A 23440-nucleotide genomic window follows, 5' to 3' on the forward strand; every position below is an offset into this window, starting at 1 on the left:
GTTTGAGGGAAAAAAACACAGTACAGGATATTTATTGAAACTAAATCAATTGTGTGCAATTTAAAAGGCACACTTTTTTGTGATTATATATCAATATGACTATGAAAGAAAACGATGTACTTATTCAAAGAACCAGTTTTTTATTTACCGTTGCACTGCAAATAAGCAGAGACAGTATCCAAAATGTGTGCAGAACTTCATTCACGATTGAGGCGGACCGATTGAAACCTCCTGAATGAGGTTTTGCCGGCAGTTCGAGGATCCACTGGAGTTACGAGGTTTAGTCACAAGCTCTTAGTATAAAATTCAATTCAAGCTCTGGTATAAAGTATAGGCAAATAAAATTAAAACAATAAAAAAAACCATTATAAAATGATATTTTCTCTAATCAAATCATACGGAATGATAATATTACAGAAAGAACACATGAACAGAAGCGTTAAAACATTGATTCTGCTTGGAGTGAACCAATTGATTTTAGTTTTAGTTTTTAAGCCCTGCTAATAATTATGTCTTCATTTCTTCATTTTCCAACATTAAACCAGCTTTAATTTTGGTGGGAAATGACAGGAAGCCCTTAAAGCCTCTCTTTTGTTGACAAAAGTCGGTTTATAAGCATGCATCATTACAAGTTTGGGAAGATGTTTGGCGCACGCTGTATCCCAAATGCACGTGATAAGCGACTCAAACTCAAAGCAGATGCAGATGTGTTCAGAGCATTTACTGGAAACCGAGCCAGTGCGTAAATGAACACAGTGCCATGCTTCACTCAGCAATTTTGCAAACTCGGTTGGTTTTGTTTAAATTAATTGTGCGGCCCTACACACGCATGCAATTATGCATGGGAAGAAGTTCAGAAACTGAAAATGACTTCTAGCGATGTTTCACTTGTCTTTCTCTCAAGTGTTCTTCATGTTCTTATCTCTTGGCTTTAAGTTTGCACAGGCGCAGATAGCATCTCTAACAGGGATCAAGAGCCGCTAATTAGCACAGATGCGGGTCTGCTCCCCGATCTGAACGAACGAATCATTAATGAGAGCTCAGCCTCAGACCCTATGGAGAGCAGGAGCGGGTAATCATGCATAAACAGAACACAGATGAAAGAATTCAACGTCTTCATCAACAGATATCGCTGCTGTTGCACTCGCACAGCTGTCAGAAAACAGTTATAACTGCTGGAAAATATAAAAGCAACACTCAACCACTCACATACCACTCTATGTGAGAATAAGGAGAGCATGCTCTTATGGGGAAGGTATGCAAGAGTGTCTATATGCACTGAAAAAAAACAGGAAAACACTTATTGTCCAATTTACTCAAACATATTATTTGATATCTACATAACAAAATGGTGTTTTTCTTCTAAACTAACACAAATTTCTATGTTTTCAATCAAGTAAGTATATATATATATATATTTTTTTTTTTATGGCCACCGCCCCCATCCAGTGTCATCTTCCACCACATTGTAAAACAGAGACTCATAGAACCCATCAAGTAACTGTTATGGAAAATCTACACAACCTTGACAACCATGGCTTTCAAAACCTCCCTGCACAGATACTTGCCTTTATTAACCTTTATCTAATGACCAACGTAATTCATCACCAGAAAGCCTCTTAACCTCTCATCAACCTTCAATGGGGGGATTTACCAATTCTACCAGACAATAGCGTTCACATTGAGAAACAGAGGGCGTGTGGAACAGAGCCTGAATGATTCTGTGAGGATTAATACAGCATTAGGGAAGTGGCACACTTGGCAACATGTTAGAAATGCAGAGTAGAAGCATATTGTGATACAGCTGGACAAGAGAGGGAAATGGCAAAAGAAAGAGGGAGAGCATTGACTGTAAAAGGAAAAATAAACTCATTAGCCCAAGGAAAATGCTGCATCCCATCACCCACCTCTATGGCCCTAAACATGCTGACATTTCAGTGTTCACCAGTAGAGTCTCAGTTACTGCAACATGACCATTTTGAGATATTTCAGCTCCATTTCAGACATCACTCAGTTATAATGGCAAAACTCTGCCCATCTTTCTGCCCTGCAGGGAGAATTTTAGCTGCTTAGGTGATCTGAAAAGCAGCTTCTGTCCTTTTTGTAGGCACAATGCCCTGAAGACACAGATGACTATAATTCAGCCTGTGAGTTCCTCTCAGTATTTTCATTTCAGCAGCTCTGCACTCTAAAATGAAGCCTGAAAGAACGCAAAAGCTGAAAAAGTGTAATAACCACATTTACACTTTGGTTTGTGAAAGTGTCAAATTGTTCCCTTTCAGTGGGTAACAGTTTTTTCATTCGACAAATCGCAACTCTTCTGTCATTTTCCCACCAACCTGTTTTCCTCCCTCTTTTGATTGACAGGACATAACTGACTCTGTGGTTGTTAAAGGTGCTCTAAGCGATGTCACGCTTTTTTTAGGCCAAAACATTTTTTGTCACATGCAAACATCTCCTCACTATCCGCAAGCTGCCTGTCCCCTGAACACACTGTAAAAAAACTGTCTCTCTAGACACCACAGGCTCCATAAACGGCAACAAAAACAAACTGGGCTCACCCACACCACGAAACTCAACAAACAGTGTTCCAGCCAATCACTGGCAAGAAGTATTTGAGGGTGGGGTTTGGGGAGTTAGTGCGCGTACACATGAAGGGGGTGTGGAGGAGAGAGAAGCATGAAGAGGGGAGTTTGAATTATGGCCGACACACGACCAAAGAGACGACGTTCCGATGAACAAATTGCAAAGAAGAGGGACAAGGATAAGGAACGCGCAAAGTCCCGAATTTACATCGGAAAAACCTTCGAAAGGTGGCGAGAACTCCGCCGGCAGAAGGGCTTCCAATCCGACATAGTTGCTCTGTTTTTGCAGGACAGGTAAATCCATCTTTCTTTCTAAACTGACGTTCATGTTCGCCAAACCAACACAAGGATGTAATTAGCTAGAACTATGCAGTCAGCGTCAACTTTGATGAATACAACATATGTTTCTAGCAGCTAGCGATCGATCTCTATCGTAATTGATCAAGCAAATTCACAGTAACGTTAGGTCGACAATTTGTGTGAATGATTGTTTTCATCCACTGTTTGTTATGAATTTGAATGTTCATTTATAGGCTATTGACAACTTTGACTAAATTTGTTTACGACGCCGCCGTTGTTTATGCTCACTGGGAAACGCGAAGCTAATGTTATCTTGCTATTATTGCGTCCTTGTATGGGAGCTAACGTTATAGTAACCTCAGGTGGCGAAACGATTTTAAGACAATGTTTCTCTTTTTCTGCATTCTGTTCTGCAATATATAAAAGCATTTATCTAACTTGGCGACATTACACATTGAATGAAGTATCAGTAAAACTTATCTTTGTTTGTAGTGACTACTTTGACTTTCCTTTATGCCGGAAGGGAGGGGAGGAGGGAGGAGACGGGATGAGGAGGAGGGAGGGTCTAGCTAGCCTTCAACAAGAAGTTACGACTCCCGGCATCGCTTATAGCACCTTTAATAAACAACTGCTCAATGTCTTATACCGATGACTAGCTAATACATTCGGTACCTTCCACTTCCTTCCTTTCTACTTTCCTCCCCTCATATCTCCTTTATCTCACTCTCGTCTCCTAACCTCATGGATGTTCACACGTAGAAGTGTGAAAATGCCATTACACTGCACTTCCTGTGCAGCTATCAAATATACATGACAGAAGGAGAGAGAGAGAGTCAGAGAGAAAAAGAGTGAGAGAAATTAATGATAGATGAAGCTGTTAGGCTGAAAGTTGTGCCTGAGAGATTCCTACCATATTGAAGAAAACAGAGAGATGATGAGGAGGCTTTGCTACACATTACTACGCCTCTCCCCTCCTCCTTTAATTTATGGCCTACATACTAACACCCACTGAAGACACACTGGTTTTATGGGGCATTTTATTCTCAGCCTGAACAAGGTCATTGATGTTAACAGAAGGAAACTAGAATACAAGAGGCTAGATGAGATACAAGTCCAAAATGGATCTTGAGATTTTCTGAAGGAAACATGCGGTGCTAAGGTTAAGTTATTATAATGTCCTGAGGGATTTTAAGCATGTTTATATTTGGTTGCTAGGTGGTTGCCTACTAGCCCAAGTCTCTATGCATATGAAAACAGTGAAAATCATCGCTTCCAGATTGAACCTGTTTTGTTAAGTTTGCCTAAAAGTGAATAACACTCCCTCCAGAAAAATAATAATAAATTAAGACACAATTTTGGGTAACACTTTATTTTACAGTGTCCTTGTTACATATGTTACATGTACTTACCGTAGTAATAAGAGTAAATTATGCATAATTACATGCAATTAACCCTAAACCAAAACCTAATCCTACCCTAACCCTATAGTAAGTACATGTTGTTAATTATTATTACTCAGTACTTCAATATAATTACACTGTAACAATGACACCTTAAAATTAAAATAAAGTGTAACCCAATTTACACAGTAATTTTGCTTGACACCAGAGTGTTGATGTGCAGAACACAAACTAACTGGTTTACTGACTGCAGAAATTATTGTGGGTTTTATTAATTTTTCTAGTGTTTCTTTTTTATAAGTAACAGAAAATATGACGCGTATAAAAAGACATCACAATAAAGTTGTCTTTTATAGTAAGTAAACAAAATTAAACATTGACAAAGACAATTTTATGTTTTATCTTAAGTGAAAATTCTGCTTTCATATAGCTAATTTAGCTTTTTAGTTTGTGGTGAAATTAAGTTGCAAAAAGCCAAAATAAAATTATACTGACCTAAATTAAGTAACATTTTTGGCTTATGTGTAAAGAATATATATTGAATAAGTATATGGTCTTCATAATAAATCATCTTTTTACTTTGTATAAATGTTTTTGTCTTGGAAAAATAAATGTTTTTGATTACATTTTAAATAAAAATGTATATAAATATAATTTGAGAAACACAAATAAACTTGGCTGTAAAAATAGTTTGGTCCAAAAAAGTTGGTCCAAACTATAATTTCTTTCAGTGTGGAAAATATTATTATTTTCAATAAAAAAAACAAAAAAAAAACTTAAGACATCAATATATTTATACAATATGTGAAACATAGTGCTGGATTATCTACTTTGGTTTGTGATGGGCCGGCACAGGCTGTTTTTAGTCTCTAACTCCACACTCTTTTCTCTTAATTCTCTCAAATCCTTTCTCACACTGTCCTTCACACAGTCTCTCCCACTCTTACCCCTATGCCCCATTTTGATTTAAAAGCAAGAACACTGAAGACTAAGAAATGAGACACCCTTCTGAGACCCCCTCCCTGCCAAGCCAGTATGTCTTTTTTAAAGACCTGCTGACAGATTTATACATCTGGAAAAGGAGCGAGACAGAGATCTAAACGGTCAAGCGGTTCACCATGGCAGTAGAGGAGTTAATTGTCCATCAATGGCAGATATATGTTCTCTGCTAGACAGAGTGGGAATGTGTGTTCATGGACCACAGGTACTAGGGGTGTGACGAGACACTTATCTCACGTGACGAGACACGAGATTGGGTTCACGAGAACGAGACGAGATTTTTACACAATATTACAGAAATCCTCAATGAGAAAATTCATGATTGGAAAAATTGTCTCCAGGTGCAATCTGAAATGTTTTAACTAATAATCTTGTAATGAATGTCATATTTCAGTTCTACTTTATGAGTATGAATTATCAAATGCACTGAAAGACAACAATATACAAGCACTGTAAAAGGTTTTGCCACAAACACTGGCTTTTCTCCTGTGTGATTGCACATGAGTCTACTGTACATGAATTCTGAGCTTCCAGAACTTCTGATTGAGGCTGTGTGTGACCTCTTAATTGAACTTAATTGAAAAACAGTATAAATACCAAAAATAACAGTTTTTTCATTAAAGTAATATATACGCTCCAGGGGGGTTATTAAAGGCCTTCTGAAGCAAAGTGATGCATTTTTAAGAGTAATATACATAATTATGACTTTATAAACTAGAATCACTGGCTTCCGTTTGAGAGTCTTCCGTTTCAGCCTGAAGACTGAACTCTGACCAGACACACAACGTATTGAAGAACGTAGAAGCGCAGAGCAAAACAAAACTTAGCCTATAGGTCTAAAACAAGAATTTTTAGGAGGAGCTTAAGTTTGTTGCCCAGCCCTATTTGTTTGAACCACGAGAGGCATCTACTCTCACCTAAGCTTACGCTACGTCTAAACGTCATACGGCGGAACTTGACTCTCTCGTAAATGCGCGATTCAGTACGGCCGTTACCGGAAGCTAGTGTCACAGTTTATAAAGTTATAATTATATATTTTTCTAACAAAAACGCATCGCACTGCTTTAGAAGGCCTTGATTAAGCCCCTGGAGCCGTATGGATTACTTTTATGATGGATGGATGCACTTTTTTGGGTTTCAAAATCTCTGTTACTATTCTTTCCCATTATAAAGCTTGGAACAGCCAGGATATTTTTTTAATATATCTCTGATTGTGTTCGACTGAAAGAAGAAAGTCATATACACTTAGGATGACTTGAGGGTGAGTAAATTATGGGATCATTTTAATTTTTGGGTGAACTTACCCTTTCATTTCTCATCAATTGTCATATACTTATTATGCATTGAACCTACATTGATTAGAAACATCCAAAAATTACAGTATTACAGTAATGAGATTATAATGTGAATCACAATTGAGAATAAATGTAATTATTAAAAAAAGTAACACAACTAGATGCATTACAGTCATGAGAATCTAGGGAATAATGTGCTTATAATTCATGAAAAAATGTGACGTGGACAAATTGTGAGATTCATACTTAAAAGCATAGCAGTGTCTCATAATAAGTGTTCCAAAAAAGTGTTGGGTTAACATGGTAAACCCGTGAAGTCATCCATTTTGGCTCTAATCTCAGCAGGGTGAAATCACAGGGGAAACAATGCTAAATCAGGAAAGCCAAAGCTGCAATTGTAATGGCAAAGGGAGTTAATTACATCGCAGGCCTAGCTGTTTGCGTTCTGATAATTATAGGCCTATACAGCCAGCATGAAAGAAAACACAAGCTGGGAATCTACCAAAAGGCTACACGCAGGCTTGTGCAATTTTTTACAGAACACATCATCATTTCCCATAAAATATCCCTAGGAAGATTCAGACAGACGACCCTGGCCTCTATAAGCATTATAAAGGTACTATAATCACTATAATAACCCACTGTGTTACTATAATCCCACCAAGCTGCCACCTCTCCATCTGAGGGTTTAGCACAAGCACACGGCTGCCATAGCAACAGAGGGGCAGGGTCCTGGCAGCAGGTGTTGGGTGTGAACTAGGGCAACAGTGGAGTGGACAGGGCAGTAGGTTATATCTGAAAATTGAAATATTGCATTGGGAATTTGGACTGATTTAAGGCACAGATGGATAATGACTAACACGGGACTGATTATTGAATGCCTGTGCAGAGGATCAAGAAAAAAAATATTCTAGTTCAGGTTGCAGGGAAAAGTCACATGCAGCATGGGTATATTTTTAGCCTGCATGTTTGTGTCTGTACTGTCGACGTAAACCACCTAACCTCATTTCTGACGGGTACTTCTCTCTCTCCCATACACACTTATTCTTCTGCGTGTGCTAAGGCCTTCCTCTCACCTTACTCAGCTCATCTTCCTGAACATACAGAAAGTTCTGTTCATATACTGTACAGTACTGTTTAAAGGTTTGGGGTTGTTTTATAAACAGTTTTTTGTGTTTCTGAAAGAAGTCTCTTATGTTCACAAAGGCTGCACGCACAATTTCTAGTAAAAAAACAAACAAAAAACAGCATTACTGTGAAATATTACAATTTAAAATAACTTTATTCCATTTTAATATATTTAAAAATGTAATTTATTTCTTGTGATGGCAAAGCTGATTTTAGATTTTTCATCACTCCAGTCTTCAGTGTCACATGATCATTCAGAAATCATTGCAATATGCTGATATGGTGCTCAAGTAACATTTCATATTATTATCAATGTTGGGAAAGTTGTGCTACTTAATTATTTTTTGTGGAATCCATAATAAATTGGTACATAGATAAAATGCTTGGAATAGAAAGTTCACAAGAATATCACTTATCTGAAACAGAAATCTTGAGTTATTTTATAAGTGTTATAAATATCATAAATGTGTTTATTGCCAATGTCTTTGAAAAAACAAAACCCAAACTTCTGAACAGTAGTGTATTATCTATACACAATCACATTACACAGTATAACAAAATTAACTTTAAATAGTTACAATATTAGCCACATGATATTATTATGTGGAGAAACCTCTTATAACAGCAACTCTGTCAGTATAATTAGCACCTGCCAACTAGCCTCAACCTCAAACGGCATGGTCACATCAGGTCAGACTGTCTCTTTCTGTTTCAGTTCTTGAGCAGACTGACCTGTATTGTGGACCAGCAGCTGGTTGCAATAAACCACTTTATAGATGCATACCTTTTAGATGTTTTCTCAATTTAAAATGATTGCTTAGCCACCAATTTTTTTTAATTCTGTCATCATTTACTCCATAGATATTTAAACCATCATCATCTCTTCCGCTTATCTGGGGCCGGGTCGCGAGGGGCAGCAGTCTAAGCAGAGACGCCCAGACTTCCCTCTCCCTAGACACTTCCTCCAGCTCTTCCAGGGGAATACCGAGGCGTTCCCAGGCCCGCCGGGAGACATAATCCCCCCAGGGATCTTCCCTGGGGTCTCCTCCCGGTGGGACGTGCCTGGAACACCTCCCCGGAAGGCGTCCAGGAGGCATCCGGAACAGATACCCAAGCCACCTCAGCTGGCTGCTTTCGATGTGGAGGAGCAGCGGCTCTACTCTGAGCTCCTCCCGAGAGACCGAGCTCCTCACCCTATCTCTAAGGGAGCGCCCAGCCACCCTGCGGAGAAAGCTAATTTCGGCCGCCTATATCCGGGATCTTGTCCTTGATCCACAGCTCATGACCATAGATGTGACTAGGAACGTAGATGGACCGGTAAATCGAGAGCTTCGCCTTGCAGTTCAGCTCCTTCTTCACCACGACAAACCGGTACATCGACCGCATTACTGTAGAAGCTGCACCAATACGTCTGTCGATCTCCCGTTCCATCCTTCCCTCACTCGTGAACAAGACCCCAAGATACTTGAACTCTTCTACTTGAGGCAGGAACTCTCCACCAACCTGAAGCGAGCAAGCCACCCTTTTCCGACTGAGAACCATGGCCTCAGACTTGGAGGTGCTGATTCTCATCACAGCCACTTCACATTCAGTTGCAAACCGTCCCATTGCACGCCGAAGGTCCTGGTCTGATGAGGCCAACACGACAACATCATCCTTGTGGTCCCCAAACCGCCCAACATGCACCGGGAACAATTCTGACTTACTGCCGGCAATGCGAACCAATCTCCTGCTCCGGTCGTACAGGGACCGGACAGCCCTTAACAGAGGGCCCCGGACCCCATACTCCCAGAGCACCCTCCACAGGACGCCGCGAGGGACACAGTCGAATGCCTTCTCCAAATCCACAAAGCACAAGTGAATTGGTTGGGCAAACTCCCATGAACCGTGGAGAGGGTATAGAGCTGGTCCAGTGTTCCACGACCAGGACGAAAACCACACTGTTCCTCCTGAATCCGGGGTTTGACTATCGGGCAAATTCTCCTCTCCAGTACCCTGGAATAGACTTTCCGTGGGAGGCTGAGAAGTGTGATCCCCCTGTAGTTGGAACATACCCTCCAGAGGTACTGTCCCCAATCGCCACGCGATGCAGCAGAGGCGTGTCATCCAAGACAGCCCCACAACATCCAGATACTTGAGGTACTCAGGGCGGATCTCATCCACCCCTGGTGGCAGCTTCTTAACTACCTCGGTGACTTCAGCTTGGGTGATGGACGAGTCCCCCTCTGAGCCCTCTGCCTCTGCTTCCTCAATGGAAGACGTGTCGGTCGGATCAACTGTCCTTCAACCGTCTGACGATATCCCCAGTTGAGGTCAACAGCTGCCCACCTCCACTGTACACAGTGTTGATAGGGGACTGCTTCCCCCTCCTGAGGCGCCGGACGGTTTGCCAGAATCTCTTTGAGGCCAACCAATAGTCATTCTCCATGGCCTCACCGAACTCCTCCCAGGCCAGATCTTTTGCCTCCACAACCACCCGGGCTGCAGTCCGAGTACCGGCAGGCCAAGCAGATATTTAAACCTAGATTCCAAATTCTGCTGCTCCACACATCGCCGCGTCCACTATTTTGGAATGGTCAACATTTATTTAGATATTCATTCGATATTTCATTAGATATTCACAGATTTGTATAACTACGGTTGTAGACTCACAATCAACTTGCTCTCCAATGTTCTGGGTTCACGGCCTATATAAACAGCAGCTAATGAGGCATCTATGTATATAAATATCTATGATTTACCACGCGTCACCCTCATGTCGTTCCAAGCCTGTATGACTTTCTACCTTCGGTGGAACATGTGGGTTTTTTTTAAGAAAGTTGATAACAGTTTCGGTTCCCAATAACTTCCACTGTATGGACATAAAATTCAGTGGAAGTCAATAAGAACCAAAATGATTTGGTTACCAGCACTTTATCTTCTTTTGTGTTACGCATACAGGTTTGGAATGTAAATGTTGACAGAATTTACATTTTTGGATGTACTATCTATTCTATCAAATCTAAACTGCTTGATTTTTTATTTAGTCAATAAGTCAATTAGTCAATTATTTACAAAATGTAACTATATTATCGCCCAGTTCTTTATATAAAGTTGGATATATAAGTGTGTCCAACTTCATCCACATTCACACAGTACACTCAAAGCGATACTATAGCAAATTTCAACTGCTTGATTGCTTGTATCATGATTCATCATGATAGTCTGTAAAGCTGATTTGAAACAATGTGTTTTTTTACCTATCTTGCAGTCAGACATTTCTAATCTAAGAAAATAAGTGTGTCCCTTATTTTCCACGACTAAAGGGCCTCTGGTTCTAAAATGTGCCCGGGTTAAAACCCTGTAATGATCAGAGGCTGAGATTAAATGGTGGGATTGAGGCACCCTGGTTTCTCTCTGCATGGGGTTTAGATCATATTCTGACAACCTCAAAGACAATAACTTGAGTAAAAGAAAAGTCTATCACTCCAGACGAGTGAGACTTTATAGGAGACCATTCTAATTATACACAAGGGACCAGAACAATGACTAGACCATATAATGATGCCATGAATGTACAGAGATAGAGAGAGGAAAAAGAGGAATGGAGACACAGGAAAGGGGCACACGTGCATCAGCTGTGGTAGAAAGAGATTTGCACTTTTCCCTGGAGCGGTCTGTCAGATCTGCTCTTCACAGGCAGGCGGAGGCGGCTGATCTGGGTCAGGAGAGAGAACTTTGCTCAGTGCTTCTCTCTGCTGGTCTCTCTAACTGAGAACACAAGTGTGCACACATGCAGTAGACCTCAGTTTTTCATGTCTCTGTGTCCATCCTGATTTTGAGGCCCTTCATAGTCACTGCATATCCTGTAATACGGCTATGTGGGTGAACTGGAACTAAATATGGCTACAATATATTAAGGGAGAGATAATGTAGTCAGACAATCACTATCACAAAATAAATCCTGACAGGGTGTATCAGGAGACATTATCCTGCTTATTATGGCTACCTACACTGAAAAATATATATATTTTATTTTGGACCAAATTATTATTATTTTTATTTATTACATTTTTGGATTGGTTCAAACCTTAAATTGTGATTTTATATTAATACAAATATATATATATATATATATATATATATATTTCCAAAGACAAAGCTTTGCATTTAAACAAAGTAAAAAGATTATTTATTAAAAAGACTATACCATACTTCATTTATTTTCTTATACACAAGCCAAAATGTTACTTAATGTATGTCAACGTAATTTTTTTCCAACTTAATTTTACCAAACAAAAGCTAAATTAGTTATAATATGAAAAAAGAATTTTCACTCAAGATAAAACTAAAAACATTTAGTTAGTAATTGTTTAATTTTAGTTTACTTAGTATAAATAAACACAGGAATATTTATGAAACAAAGTATTTTTATAATGTGTTGACAGAAAAAACAAACAGTACTCTGTTATGTACGGAAAAAAAAGAGAGAATAATTTTACATTTAATGTTTTCTATGGGGAGTAGTATTTGGTTTTAGCCAAACTGAACAAAACAGGATTAAACCAGGAATTCCGATTTTCAGTTGGACCAATATGAAGATGCATTTTAAATAAATTATGCAGTTGTTTTACCTTTTATGATTTGAGTTGAAATTATTTGTGATATACGAGAGACTTGAAACAAGCACAGCAATGTAGAAAAAAAGTAAATTGCACAATTTATCAAATGTTGCATGATCATATCTGACCACCAAATGTCTTTTGTAAAAACAAAAAAGAAATATTTTCCTTGGACGTCTGAGAACAATTCATAGTTTTAAAATCCCAGGTAAGATACAGTGTCCACCACTAATATTGGCACTCTTTGTAAATATGAACAAAGGCTGCTGTGAAAATAAATCTTCATTGTTTACCCTTTTGATCTTTCATTCATAAAAAAATCACAAAATTCTAACCTTTCACTGAAGTAAAACAATTGAAAGTGGGAGGAAACTCACATTGTGAGTAAAAAGAATATCTCTGAAGTATATTCCCATTCATATTTAAAAAAAAAACTAATCTCAGCACATCAGGGTGACTACAGGAGCATGAAATTGTCCAGCCATGACTTCCTGTTCCACATGAGTTTAAATATGAGGAAACACAAAAGGCCAAATTCCCTTAATCATTCATGACAATGAGTAAAACCAAGGGGGTGGACTGAAGAGAAGCACCACCAACATGGATCTGGGAATCTGAAGGATCTGGAGAGATTCTGTATGGAGGAATGGTCTTTGATCTCTTGTCGGGTGTTCTCCAAACTCATCAGGCATTAAAGAAGAAGAATCAGAGATGTTATATTGGGAAAAGGACGTTGCAATAATTGGGTGCCAAAGGTCAAGAGAAAAACATTTATTTCATAATGTTTCAATATTTTACTTCAATGAAAGGTTAGAATTTTGTGCATTTTTTGAATGAAAGATCAAAAGTATAAACAATGCAGATTTATTTTCATAGCCACCTTTGCTCATATTTACCAAGGCTGCCAATATTAGTGGAGGGCTCTGTAAATAAAATACTTCTAGTTTTATTCAATTTAATTCCAAATGTAATGGTTCTGGTGAGATTCTGAAGTATGCATTAAATGGACACTTTTTACTATAATATATATTTTTACTAGAAAATAATGGCCAGCTCCTCACAAGAATCCATGAAAAAATGCCTTTTCTAATCTGAAACTGAGAATCTGATACTTAAGGAAAGAAAACTTTCCAGGATGAGAGGTGACACACACACAATGTAGCTCTGATGCACAATCATACCACATTTAGGCTTTTCAACAGCAACCAAACAAGACAAAAGAAGACAGAAGATGATGAAGTGAAATGGAAATTGATGGTATCTTTTCCAAAGCACAACAGTATGTGATAACAAGCCAGTGCATATAGAGCCCCCTACTTCAAACAACCTGTGAAATTAGTGCATTGCAGCAATGGATGAATCAAAAAAGAAGAGAGACAGCAGTAAAATAATGTTGTGTTAAGAGAGAATATATGAGAGAGGGAAAGAGAGAGAGATTCACACTGGAACGAATCAAGGCCCTCGCTCTCAGATGAAGCTGCTAAGGAAATATAGGTCACACATCTCCAGTGGCTGATTCCCTCAGAACCAGCGACACCGAGAGCGAGATAGGACACCCAATTCATGTCATCATGAAACATGAATTCTGCTCTGACCTGGAAGAACACACACACATACAGTCTCTGTAATGCATGTAATAGAGGATGATACAGATTTATCATATGACACATCAAATGATCTTTATTTTCTGCCCTGTATCAAACATCTGCTGAAGCTCCTGCCACCTGTCAACAAATCACATTCGTTTCGCATAAAATTTCTCACGATTTATCTAACCAACAGCTTCATATATGGAAACACCAATATTAAAATTGTGCCTGATACTGAAAATAACCATAAAGATAACCAACAAATGGCCAATATTAAAATTCTATAATTTGTCTCAAAATAATTATCAAACCAAAAAAAAAAAACTAAAGACGAAAAGGCTACAAGTTAATTTAGGCATGATAACATTATAATATACAAAATGAAAACTACAAAAAGACAATCCACCATCATGTGAGGATGATATCCTGAATATTTGTCGCCATTAAAGACTAAGGTGAACTTTCAACTGAAACCTCACAAGAATCCATAAGAAAACTGAATATTCATTTTGAGATTATGTAACTGATATTAAAACAACTAGATTAGTAGGTGTTGGACGATGTTAATCTAAATGTAAAATACGTAAAATTAGATGCAATAAATGTCCAAATAAAAGCAATAAAAGATAAATACAATTTGGTACCAAGACATCATGAGTTCCAATTTTATATATTAAATTTCCTACACTATAATTCTATAAAAATAGCCAAAAGCCATACAAATGTAAATGACATGCCAACATCCATTCCATTCAGAAGTTCAGAGATAGTCAGTGTTTGCTCTATTAGCTTTGTTCTTTATTTCTCCATTTCCCCCCTCAATCCTTCAGCACTCTTTTCTCTGACTTCCTGTCCTTTTCTGCTTTACCCCCCAGCCCATGTTTATAAATAGGTCTCTGTGTCTGGTGAGAAACAGTTTGAGTTGGCACTCTCCACTAACCACTGCTGATGTTGCTTCAGACTGTGGACAAGCCAATGTGGCACAATTGTGTCTGCAAGTATTAGTTTTTGGCTAAGTAATTCTAAGTGCAGAGACTCAACAATTTTATAAAGGAATTCAATTAAAGCCAGAATTTGACCTGAAAAGGAAAAGACCAGGACAATTCCCACAGCTCAGGTGATTTCGTGTGCACATGGAAAAATGTTTTTAAATTACTACAAAACCAAATTTAATGCAAAGCCCAAGTTTTACACACATGCACTCTCAACTGGACACTCTTTTCAGTACTGAGTGTTGTCAAAAAAATTATATTTCTCTAATAGAACGGGAATATCCATCCATGATTTTAGGATTTAGACCTACTCTCACACAGTGTTTACATTTCATCAAGGTCAGGAATAAGTGAGGAACTCAGGTACTCTTGACATCAAAGGTCAAGGTTGGGTTTGCCATATTGCTGTGACCACAGGATGCCAGATTGGGAGAAACTCAGTCGCAGTTGATTTGGCTGTTACACCAAACACCATTATAAAAATTGTATTCTTTGGATAAAAAAGTCTTCCAATAAAATATGCTTTACTAAATATGCTTTATTATAAAAAAAAAAAAAAAAAAAAATTATGAACCTTAAAGAGACGGAGTTTGAGGATATTGTAGTTTTAATTGGATTTAAAAAATCATGTGCATAAAAATAAAACCTCCTCTAAAGATGTAGGCCTTCACATCTTCACATCCAGGTCTCATCTATTATATAGTCAGTATACTAAAACTTTAATATCTGGTCTACATTAGAAAATTGCTATAAAGGAAGCAAGTCCACTATATATACACTCAAAATTAATGTTTTGATGCTGTTCACTTTGTTTAAACCATTCATTTATATATATATATATATATATATATATATATATATAAACTGTATACATACATATATATGCTCTGTATGATTCCAAAATTACATTCCAGGCACTAGGACCATGGGGTGACCCAGTAAAATAAAGCATGCCTCCTTTCTAATGTTGCTGTGGGGATTGGAGGTGTGGACTGTTGAGTCACCAAAATGATAACCTGAACTGTCACCACAGAGCAGACAGCAGAAAAGGTAGAAAGAAAGAGGGAAAATAAAAAAAGAGAAAGAGAGCAGTATGTGCCTCTGTGTTGTGCTTTAAAGGGTCACTGAGCTTTCAGTAGCCTATCTTAAAAAACACCCCTGGGCTCCTGACACATTAGGATGTTGGGCTGAGATAAGGATATTAGTGGGTGGGTCAGGCGTGTATTTTGGGGGGCTTAGATGCTCCACTGCATCTTACATGTATTACATCATTTAAAATATCAGTTTACGCACAACTCCCTTGGGGGGGGGGAGTTTAACCTCTGACCCCTACATTAACACTGGCTTAGGCTATTACTTTTTTTTGTGACTTATTATTTTGGACTTATGGACTAATCGATGCAAGCCATTTTTAGGGACCAGAAAATCAAAAGACAAGTTGCTGTTGACTTGGGTCCAGTAAACAACCATCTTTCAATGCACTTGCAAACACAGAGACCAACTGCACAAAAACACACTAAAAACCACTCAAAACACAGTAGAAACCCCATTGGAAACCCCATTGGAAACACCTGCCAACCATCTGCAACACCCATCTTGCCAGCCATTTTTGCATGAACCATCTATCGAGTTGTACTCATGCTAACTGATGTATCACAAGCATCGCATTTATCTGAGCCACTTGGAAAGACCAGCAATTAGAACCTATACAGAGACAAGTTTCACCATAAATGCCCCATAAATTAAATTAATAGCCTTTCCAGATAGTGATCTGTGAAGGATCCAAAGATCAATTTCTCCTGCTCTGTTCCATAGACAGGGACGTTTCCTATATCCGCCATCATATAGCCTATTTTTTGCAGTTTCAAGTACAATATCCAGTGTCTGCATCATAAATTAATGTCATTTACTAAGCCTTGTGTGCTGTCCACTCTGACACAGATTAAATGCTGACTGCTTAAAACCATTTGAAACATAGCATGTGCTCAAGAGGATAAATGGCTTAATGGGGATGCTGTAATTCAGTATTAGATCAAATTAAGGTGTTTGTATGATGTGCAAAGAGTGTGCATTTAAAAGACAGAGAGAAGGAGCAATGACTAAATCATCCAATCAAGTAAGATTTGGGCATCCCAATCTAACTGTACTGTAAATGAAAAAGATAAGCAAATGGTATAGAGAGATAAGCAGAAATGAAACAAATAGTTTAAAATGATATTGTGAGGCCTGTTCTGCAGAATTCAGATCAGGTAAACAAAACCACCATGCATTCACTCAGGGTGGCATGTTCATTATCATTTATGAGCCCTTGTATATATGTTCCTGAACAATTCCTATCAGTCTCAAGGTGAATGCTCTGAATATGGAATGTGGTAATAATCTCAATTATGTCCGGACAGCCTTCACAACACAGTCACGCGCTGGCTTTGAGAGATTTAATGTCATTGATTTAGAACAAATAATGTAGATGCATGAAAATCAACAATTTGGAAAATGTGAGAGGTTTAGAAAACCTTGCATAGCACCCTTGAAGAAGCATCATATCAGATAGAGACCCTGCCTCTGCTTCAATGCGCGAGCCCCTTCCCCCCTCACGCGCGCCACAGCCCAGGCAAGCGCGAGACACCTATGCACGCGACATCACCATAGACTAACTGTCAACGTGTGAAATACGAACTGGTCGCTTTTAATGAAGCACTTCAATGATAAATAGTAAAACGCTTGTATGTATGTATATGTAAACGGAATGACACTGTTATAGGAGGAGACGGCATTACATGCAACATCCTGAGGCATAGCCAAGGATAATTATCCACCGGTCTTTACATCATAAGACTACTGAGGACATTATTTCACAAATATAGCACATAATCTATTGTCATTGCATTACACATAAAGCACAAAAGATGAAATGACACATTCCCTTCATTAGCCAACAAAAATGAGCCCACCTCTGCAAAGAAGGTCTCCATCTTCCCTCAGAGGATGCAAGAGGATCCAGCTAATCAGTCACAAAACTGCAGAGGATTCGAGAAGCGTTTGACAAGATGTATGTCTGTTCTGCAGTTGCTTTCCATTCACGAATGTTTACGAAGAGCAGGGAGCTGCAGTCCTGCGTGAGGTGGCAATTCGAACAACTGATGGCGCGAGAAACGGCCGTTGGCAAATAACAGCCGGTGGGGAAAAGAAAACGCTCAGGTGTTTTGTTTCTGTAAGTGTCTTTTCTATTTACTCGAAACGCCGGTGTCCAAACACATGCCTCGCTGACTCCGGTGTCCGCACCAGAGCAAATGAGCCAGTGTCCGCTCGCGCATCTCCGGTTGGGCGGCGCACCGCGCGCAAAGACAACCCCCTAAGTGTGCCCTTTTTACCGTGCATACCGGTAGTAAAATGAAGAAAATATGGCTCCGCAGAAATAAATATGACAGAAATTACTGCTATACTCCGAATCAATAATACAGCATACAGTATAGTGCGTTATTGATGCACTTTATGAAGTGAGATCGAAAGCGTTATATGTTAAAACACAGTACAACAGGCTTCAGCGAGATTCCATCATCTGAATGATCAGAAATCCCATGTGTTGGATGTGGTACTGCTCGCGCCTCAGATGGGTTTCCATGGTAGCACTACTGACACAAATTTCTGCATGCGCCATGCAGTGGGTGGGGTGGAGCAGATTCACTCATCAATTCACTTGGTATAGAAGGTGTTGCGGTGTCTGCAGGGCAGGCTTACCCTGAAAACAAGTTCATATTTGCAACATCTTCAAACTAAATAAAGAGCCAGTTTGGTCACTCTCTGCATGAAAGTCAAATATAAAGCAGATGGTAGATGTATTAAATCATTAAACTCTTATCTCCCACTGCTTGAGAGACATAACATATAATCCGGATTCATTAGCTCAAGAAGAACAGTGTAATTTTACATTTTCATTGATAAATAATTGTCCAAGATGACAATTTTTAAAAACTAGGCTATATGCATGTGCAATGTTTTTAAACGATTTGTTCTTTAAAGAAGTTCTTAATAGTTGTACATAAACATGCAAATACATAAAGACACAATCATTTTTTTCATTTTTAAAAAAGTTTTTAAAACATTTTACTATGTAAAAGCATTGTTTGTTTTTTTACAAACATCGCTTGACTTTCTGAAGTCATTATGACATTTACTTGGGGTTATACCGTTTGACAATCTGAACTAACCATGTCATTAAAATAGCAAATTAAATGATATTTTAGGAGACTGACCTAAACACAGTGAAGAAGGTACAGGGCAATTTTTATAATGACAATTTTTACCTTAAAAAAATAGTTTTTAACATTTTAATCAAGAACTATATTCCAGTTACTGTATGAAAAACCCTTTTTAGTGAGGTTTTTTTGTTTTTATGTTGAGGTCCAAAAACAACAAAAGAAAAAGTAAGACACTTGAGTACAAACCTGTAAATGCTCTCGGCCTTAGTGTAACTTGTGACTCTATAGAGTTGTAAATCTTTGTGATGTTTTCAATTTAGGGAGACAAAGAGCAGGTTTTCCTGAGGACTTACAAGCCATTTGATAGACACTTTTCATTCAGAACCTAATAGCACACTAACTGAAGGAACAGCTCCCCTGGAGCAATGTGGGACTGCTGTATTTATCGAGTAGAATTATGATGAGAACTGGGTTACCTCTTTTAGGAATTGAACTTTTAACATTTGTGTTGTTCAGATCCTTATGTCTTAAATGTACAACCTCCGTTTTTTTTTTTCTTTTGGTCCAAACCAACGTCTTGAGATATTGGAAATTTTTTTCTTTCTTCTTTTTTTTTTCTTTACCCTATTTGAAGACGAGTCAAGACGAGAACATTAAAAACATTTCAGAAGGTGCCAAAAAGTCCCAGGTGATATTCATGACGCACAAGCATGCATTGTAATCCATGCAAGACAAAGTATCAATACATTGTAGCATGTGTGTTTGAGTCAGACACACATTGAAGATTGATGACTGTATCATCTGACAAACAAATCACTGAATGAACTAAATGCAAGTCATGCTCATTTTACACCCTAAAGCACGCACACACACACACACACACACATAGACCTTTTAGGTTATTTTTCTTTTTTTGTCAAAAAGAGTATCAGCTATGCGAGTGGTACCACCTGTTCCATTATGGCTTTTAACCTGCGGTCTTTTGGGAGACAAGGTGAGGGGGATTGGTTACATAATTTTTTGCAACTTTATTTCAGGCAGTCAAATTGTTTTAGTAGTGACACCGATCGAGCTTACTGGCAACAAGAACCAAAATAATATTCATGATTATGCTTGCCAAATCTATCCACTCATGTGATGGCAAGAAGCACGCTCGTCTGTGCTCCAGACGGTCAGACTATAGAGCCCAGAAGCGGCCTCCCCTGCCCAGGCCTCTCTATTGTATGCTCATGCCTGTCACTGGAGGCCCTGAAGGTTTTAGGGGCCCCCCAGTAGGCGGTGTAGCCTGCAGCACACCACCCGTATTGCAGTCGCCTCTTTGTCTCCTCCAGCCTTTTATCCCTTGCCTCCCATTGTGGGACATGAGCTGGGGTCGCACCACTGTAACAGAGCCTCACGTTCAGAGGAAGCTTGTCTCTTTTGTTTCATCTTGCTGAATGGAGCTGCTTTATTTTTAAGTGTTGGGGCAGTTCCACATGGTCCCCCCTTCACTAACATCACTCTCCTACTGTGACAACTCAATTAAACGTGAATGGGCTTCTTAATCATTCACCTGATGCTTTGCTTTCAACAAGCATGTGTTGCATGATGCTCATAAAGTCCCCTAAAACAGTAGAACAATAAAGTGACACACTGGCAGGCTTAAAGGAGGAAGATCCAGTAGGGTTCCAGGTTTAACAGATGAACAAGAGACAGAGAAAATGTCTCGGTTACGTATGTAACCCTCGTTCCCTGAAGGAGGGAACGGAGACGTACGTCGAACGTGGCCGACTGAAAGGGAACTAGAAAACTGAGAGCCATATCCCAAAAGTGTACTTCAGAATCAAATGTCATTTTAATGTGACATCAATCGGACTCGCAGGGTGATGTCATTTTAAGTGGATAGGCAGATGAGAAGAATGTGATATACTATGTGACGAGCCCTGCGGTTGGACCATCATAGATTTTCTGTACAACTGGTTTTGTGCAATAAGACCAGATTACATAAAAGGGCTGTGCCCCTTTCAAAATTTAATTCTTTTAAATCCCACTTCCATTCAAATTTAGAATTGTAATTGTGTAATTTAAATGGGTTACAATGTACAATGTGAGAATTATAATTACCATATACTTTCAAGTTGAAAGAAAACAGAATTCTAATTAAAATTAAACACCATAAAACATATACACACACACAACATCATTTCAGAAACATTTGATGATTTTGATAGGCTAATTAATGTTTGAAATGCCACCTTTGCATAGTTACATATTAAATAAGAACATTTATATATTTTATTTAACTGAAAACATACTTTTTTAATAAATAAAAAATGGAATGCAGATTTCTAATTTGAATTTCTAATTCCCAACACCATATAGCCACAACATATTTTCAGAATTATTTAATTATTTATTGCAAAACACGTTGCATAAATCAGTGTTGCATGATTGAATAACTTTGAACTGAAATTCATTCCTCTTCTTGTCATTGCAATTCAAATTCGAATTCAAAAGCCTGTGGGCGTGGCCAACTGCATTCAAATTCCAACTCAATTAATTCATTAGTTAACAGAAACAGCAGGCACCTGAAAAGTTTTCTCCATATTTTTGGGCAAAATAACGAATAGAACAATTGGCTCCTAATTGTTCTATTGTCTTAATTGTTCTATTCTTTATTTTGCCCAAACATATGGAGAAACAGATGAGAGACAAAGACAATCGTCATAGCATCTTGGGCACCACTGACAAGTTTTGCAACTATAACAACCAAGCGTGCCGCACAAGCCCTGAAAAGTGAAGCCAAAACGTCTTGATCGGCCCCCGGTGACTGGTCCTAGTATAGGTCAAAGCCCCGCCTCCCCGTGTTATTCAACGGGACGTGAGACCAACTAAACAATTAAATTAACGTTACACTATCTTTTTTCCAAAGGTGGTTTCTTTCATTTGCTGTCATTTTAATCACGCTGATGTAAGTTCAAGTGTCCGTTTCAAAAATAAGTTGGTTTTTAGTTAGTTACGTGATGCGGTGGTGTAACATCATGATTGACAGCTGTGATTGACAGGTTCTCTGAGCGAAGTAGTCACTGAGAGCACCAACGGATATTTTTTTCGGGATCTTCGGAGGACTGAGGAGATTGTATTTACTTTATTTTAACAAGCCTCTTGTCGTACTGCAATCAATTTTTTAAAAAGTGCACTCAGAGAGTGCATTCTGCGAGAGTGAGGGGCGGAGCGTTGATTTCGCGGCTTTACTTCCTGCTCACTACAGCGCAGGTCTGGTCCCGAGATCGCTACTGCGCAGACTCAAGTTCCAAGATGTCAGCGCCATATCGGGACACTGGCGGCTTCAGTTCTCACCAATGGAAGAGAGCGAAGCATAGACAGTAAAAGAAATGGACACAGCGACCCCATTGGATTCAACGGAGAAAAGGGAAGTCAATTAGAAGCACTCACTTCCTGATGGCTGACCGTACTGCGCAGACTCACACTGAGCTTGACGACGTAGATGTGACGTGAGCAACCCGTCTGTCTTCTAGTAGCTGTGCCAAGAGAAATCTGAATCATTTCCTTCCGAAACTTTCAGAGACAGAGAGTGTGAGTAGGAGGTGTCCATGAGCTAGGAGCAGGAGAAACCTTTGCTAAGTATTCTGATGAATTATTTTGTAATTTTGCCTCCACATCCCCCCGATTGCCCTCGAGCTTCTCCTCCTGTCCATACGGTAATCTCTCTACTGTGCGACAGAGAGTCGCGTGGTTATGACGCAATCGTTAGCCTATTTTTACAAAAACTGCTTCTACGGGGCCATAACGTAAGATACAAGGTAATGGAGCCTTTTATACATTTTCGTGTTTCTTTAGAAATAAATAATGGACAAATGGAGTCTTTAAACGCCTCAGATGTAAAGTTATTCGCTGTCAAAGTGATGCCAAAATGAATGGGAGTCAATGGAATGCTAACAGCAGGTGATGGTCTGCTAATCAATGGCGGCCCCCGGGGAAGCTTCAGTGTTTTCTGAAAGATTACCCCCTTGGAGCGAAGGGGCGTCGTTCATTTTTTTTTACAGTCTATGATAACAACCATGTTGCCATGCCAATAAAAGAAGTATGTTTTTTGTAATAGGGCTGTGATGTGCTGACGTTAGATGGCACACGGACAGTTTTCAAATATGAGAGGTTGTTGATGAACTAGTGCTGTCTAAGGGTGTATGTATGCACAGTTCTGCTCCATTTAACTGTCCATCTGTCCCCGAGTCATTGCAGGGATGGGTTATTAGTTTTAGTTTTGCACCCCCATCGAGCTGAGTCCCCTGGGCTAGAACTTAAACTGTTCCAAATAAATAGTGGCATCTGAATGAGCCACCTGAGCAAGT

The 23440-nt window shown here is 39.0% G+C and overlaps 1 protein-coding gene across 1 annotated transcript in view; it reads right to left on the reverse strand.

Moving 5' to 3' along the window:
* Nucleotides 1-18511, reverse strand: part of myo10l1 (myosin X, like 1) — a 65815-nt gene extending 47304 nt beyond the window's left edge. The window contains 1 exon segment of the mRNA XM_084426246.1: nt 17841-18511. Coding sequence (XP_084282372.1) covers nt 17841-17861 — 21 coding nt within the window. The 5' untranslated portion in view covers nt 17862-18511.
* Between the last annotated feature and the right edge of the window lie 4929 nt (nt 18512-23440).

Source organism: Rutilus rutilus (assembly GCF_951802725.1).
Source record: "Rutilus rutilus genome assembly, chromosome: 12".
NCBI lineage: Eukaryota > Metazoa > Chordata > Actinopteri > Cypriniformes > Leuciscidae > Rutilus > Rutilus rutilus.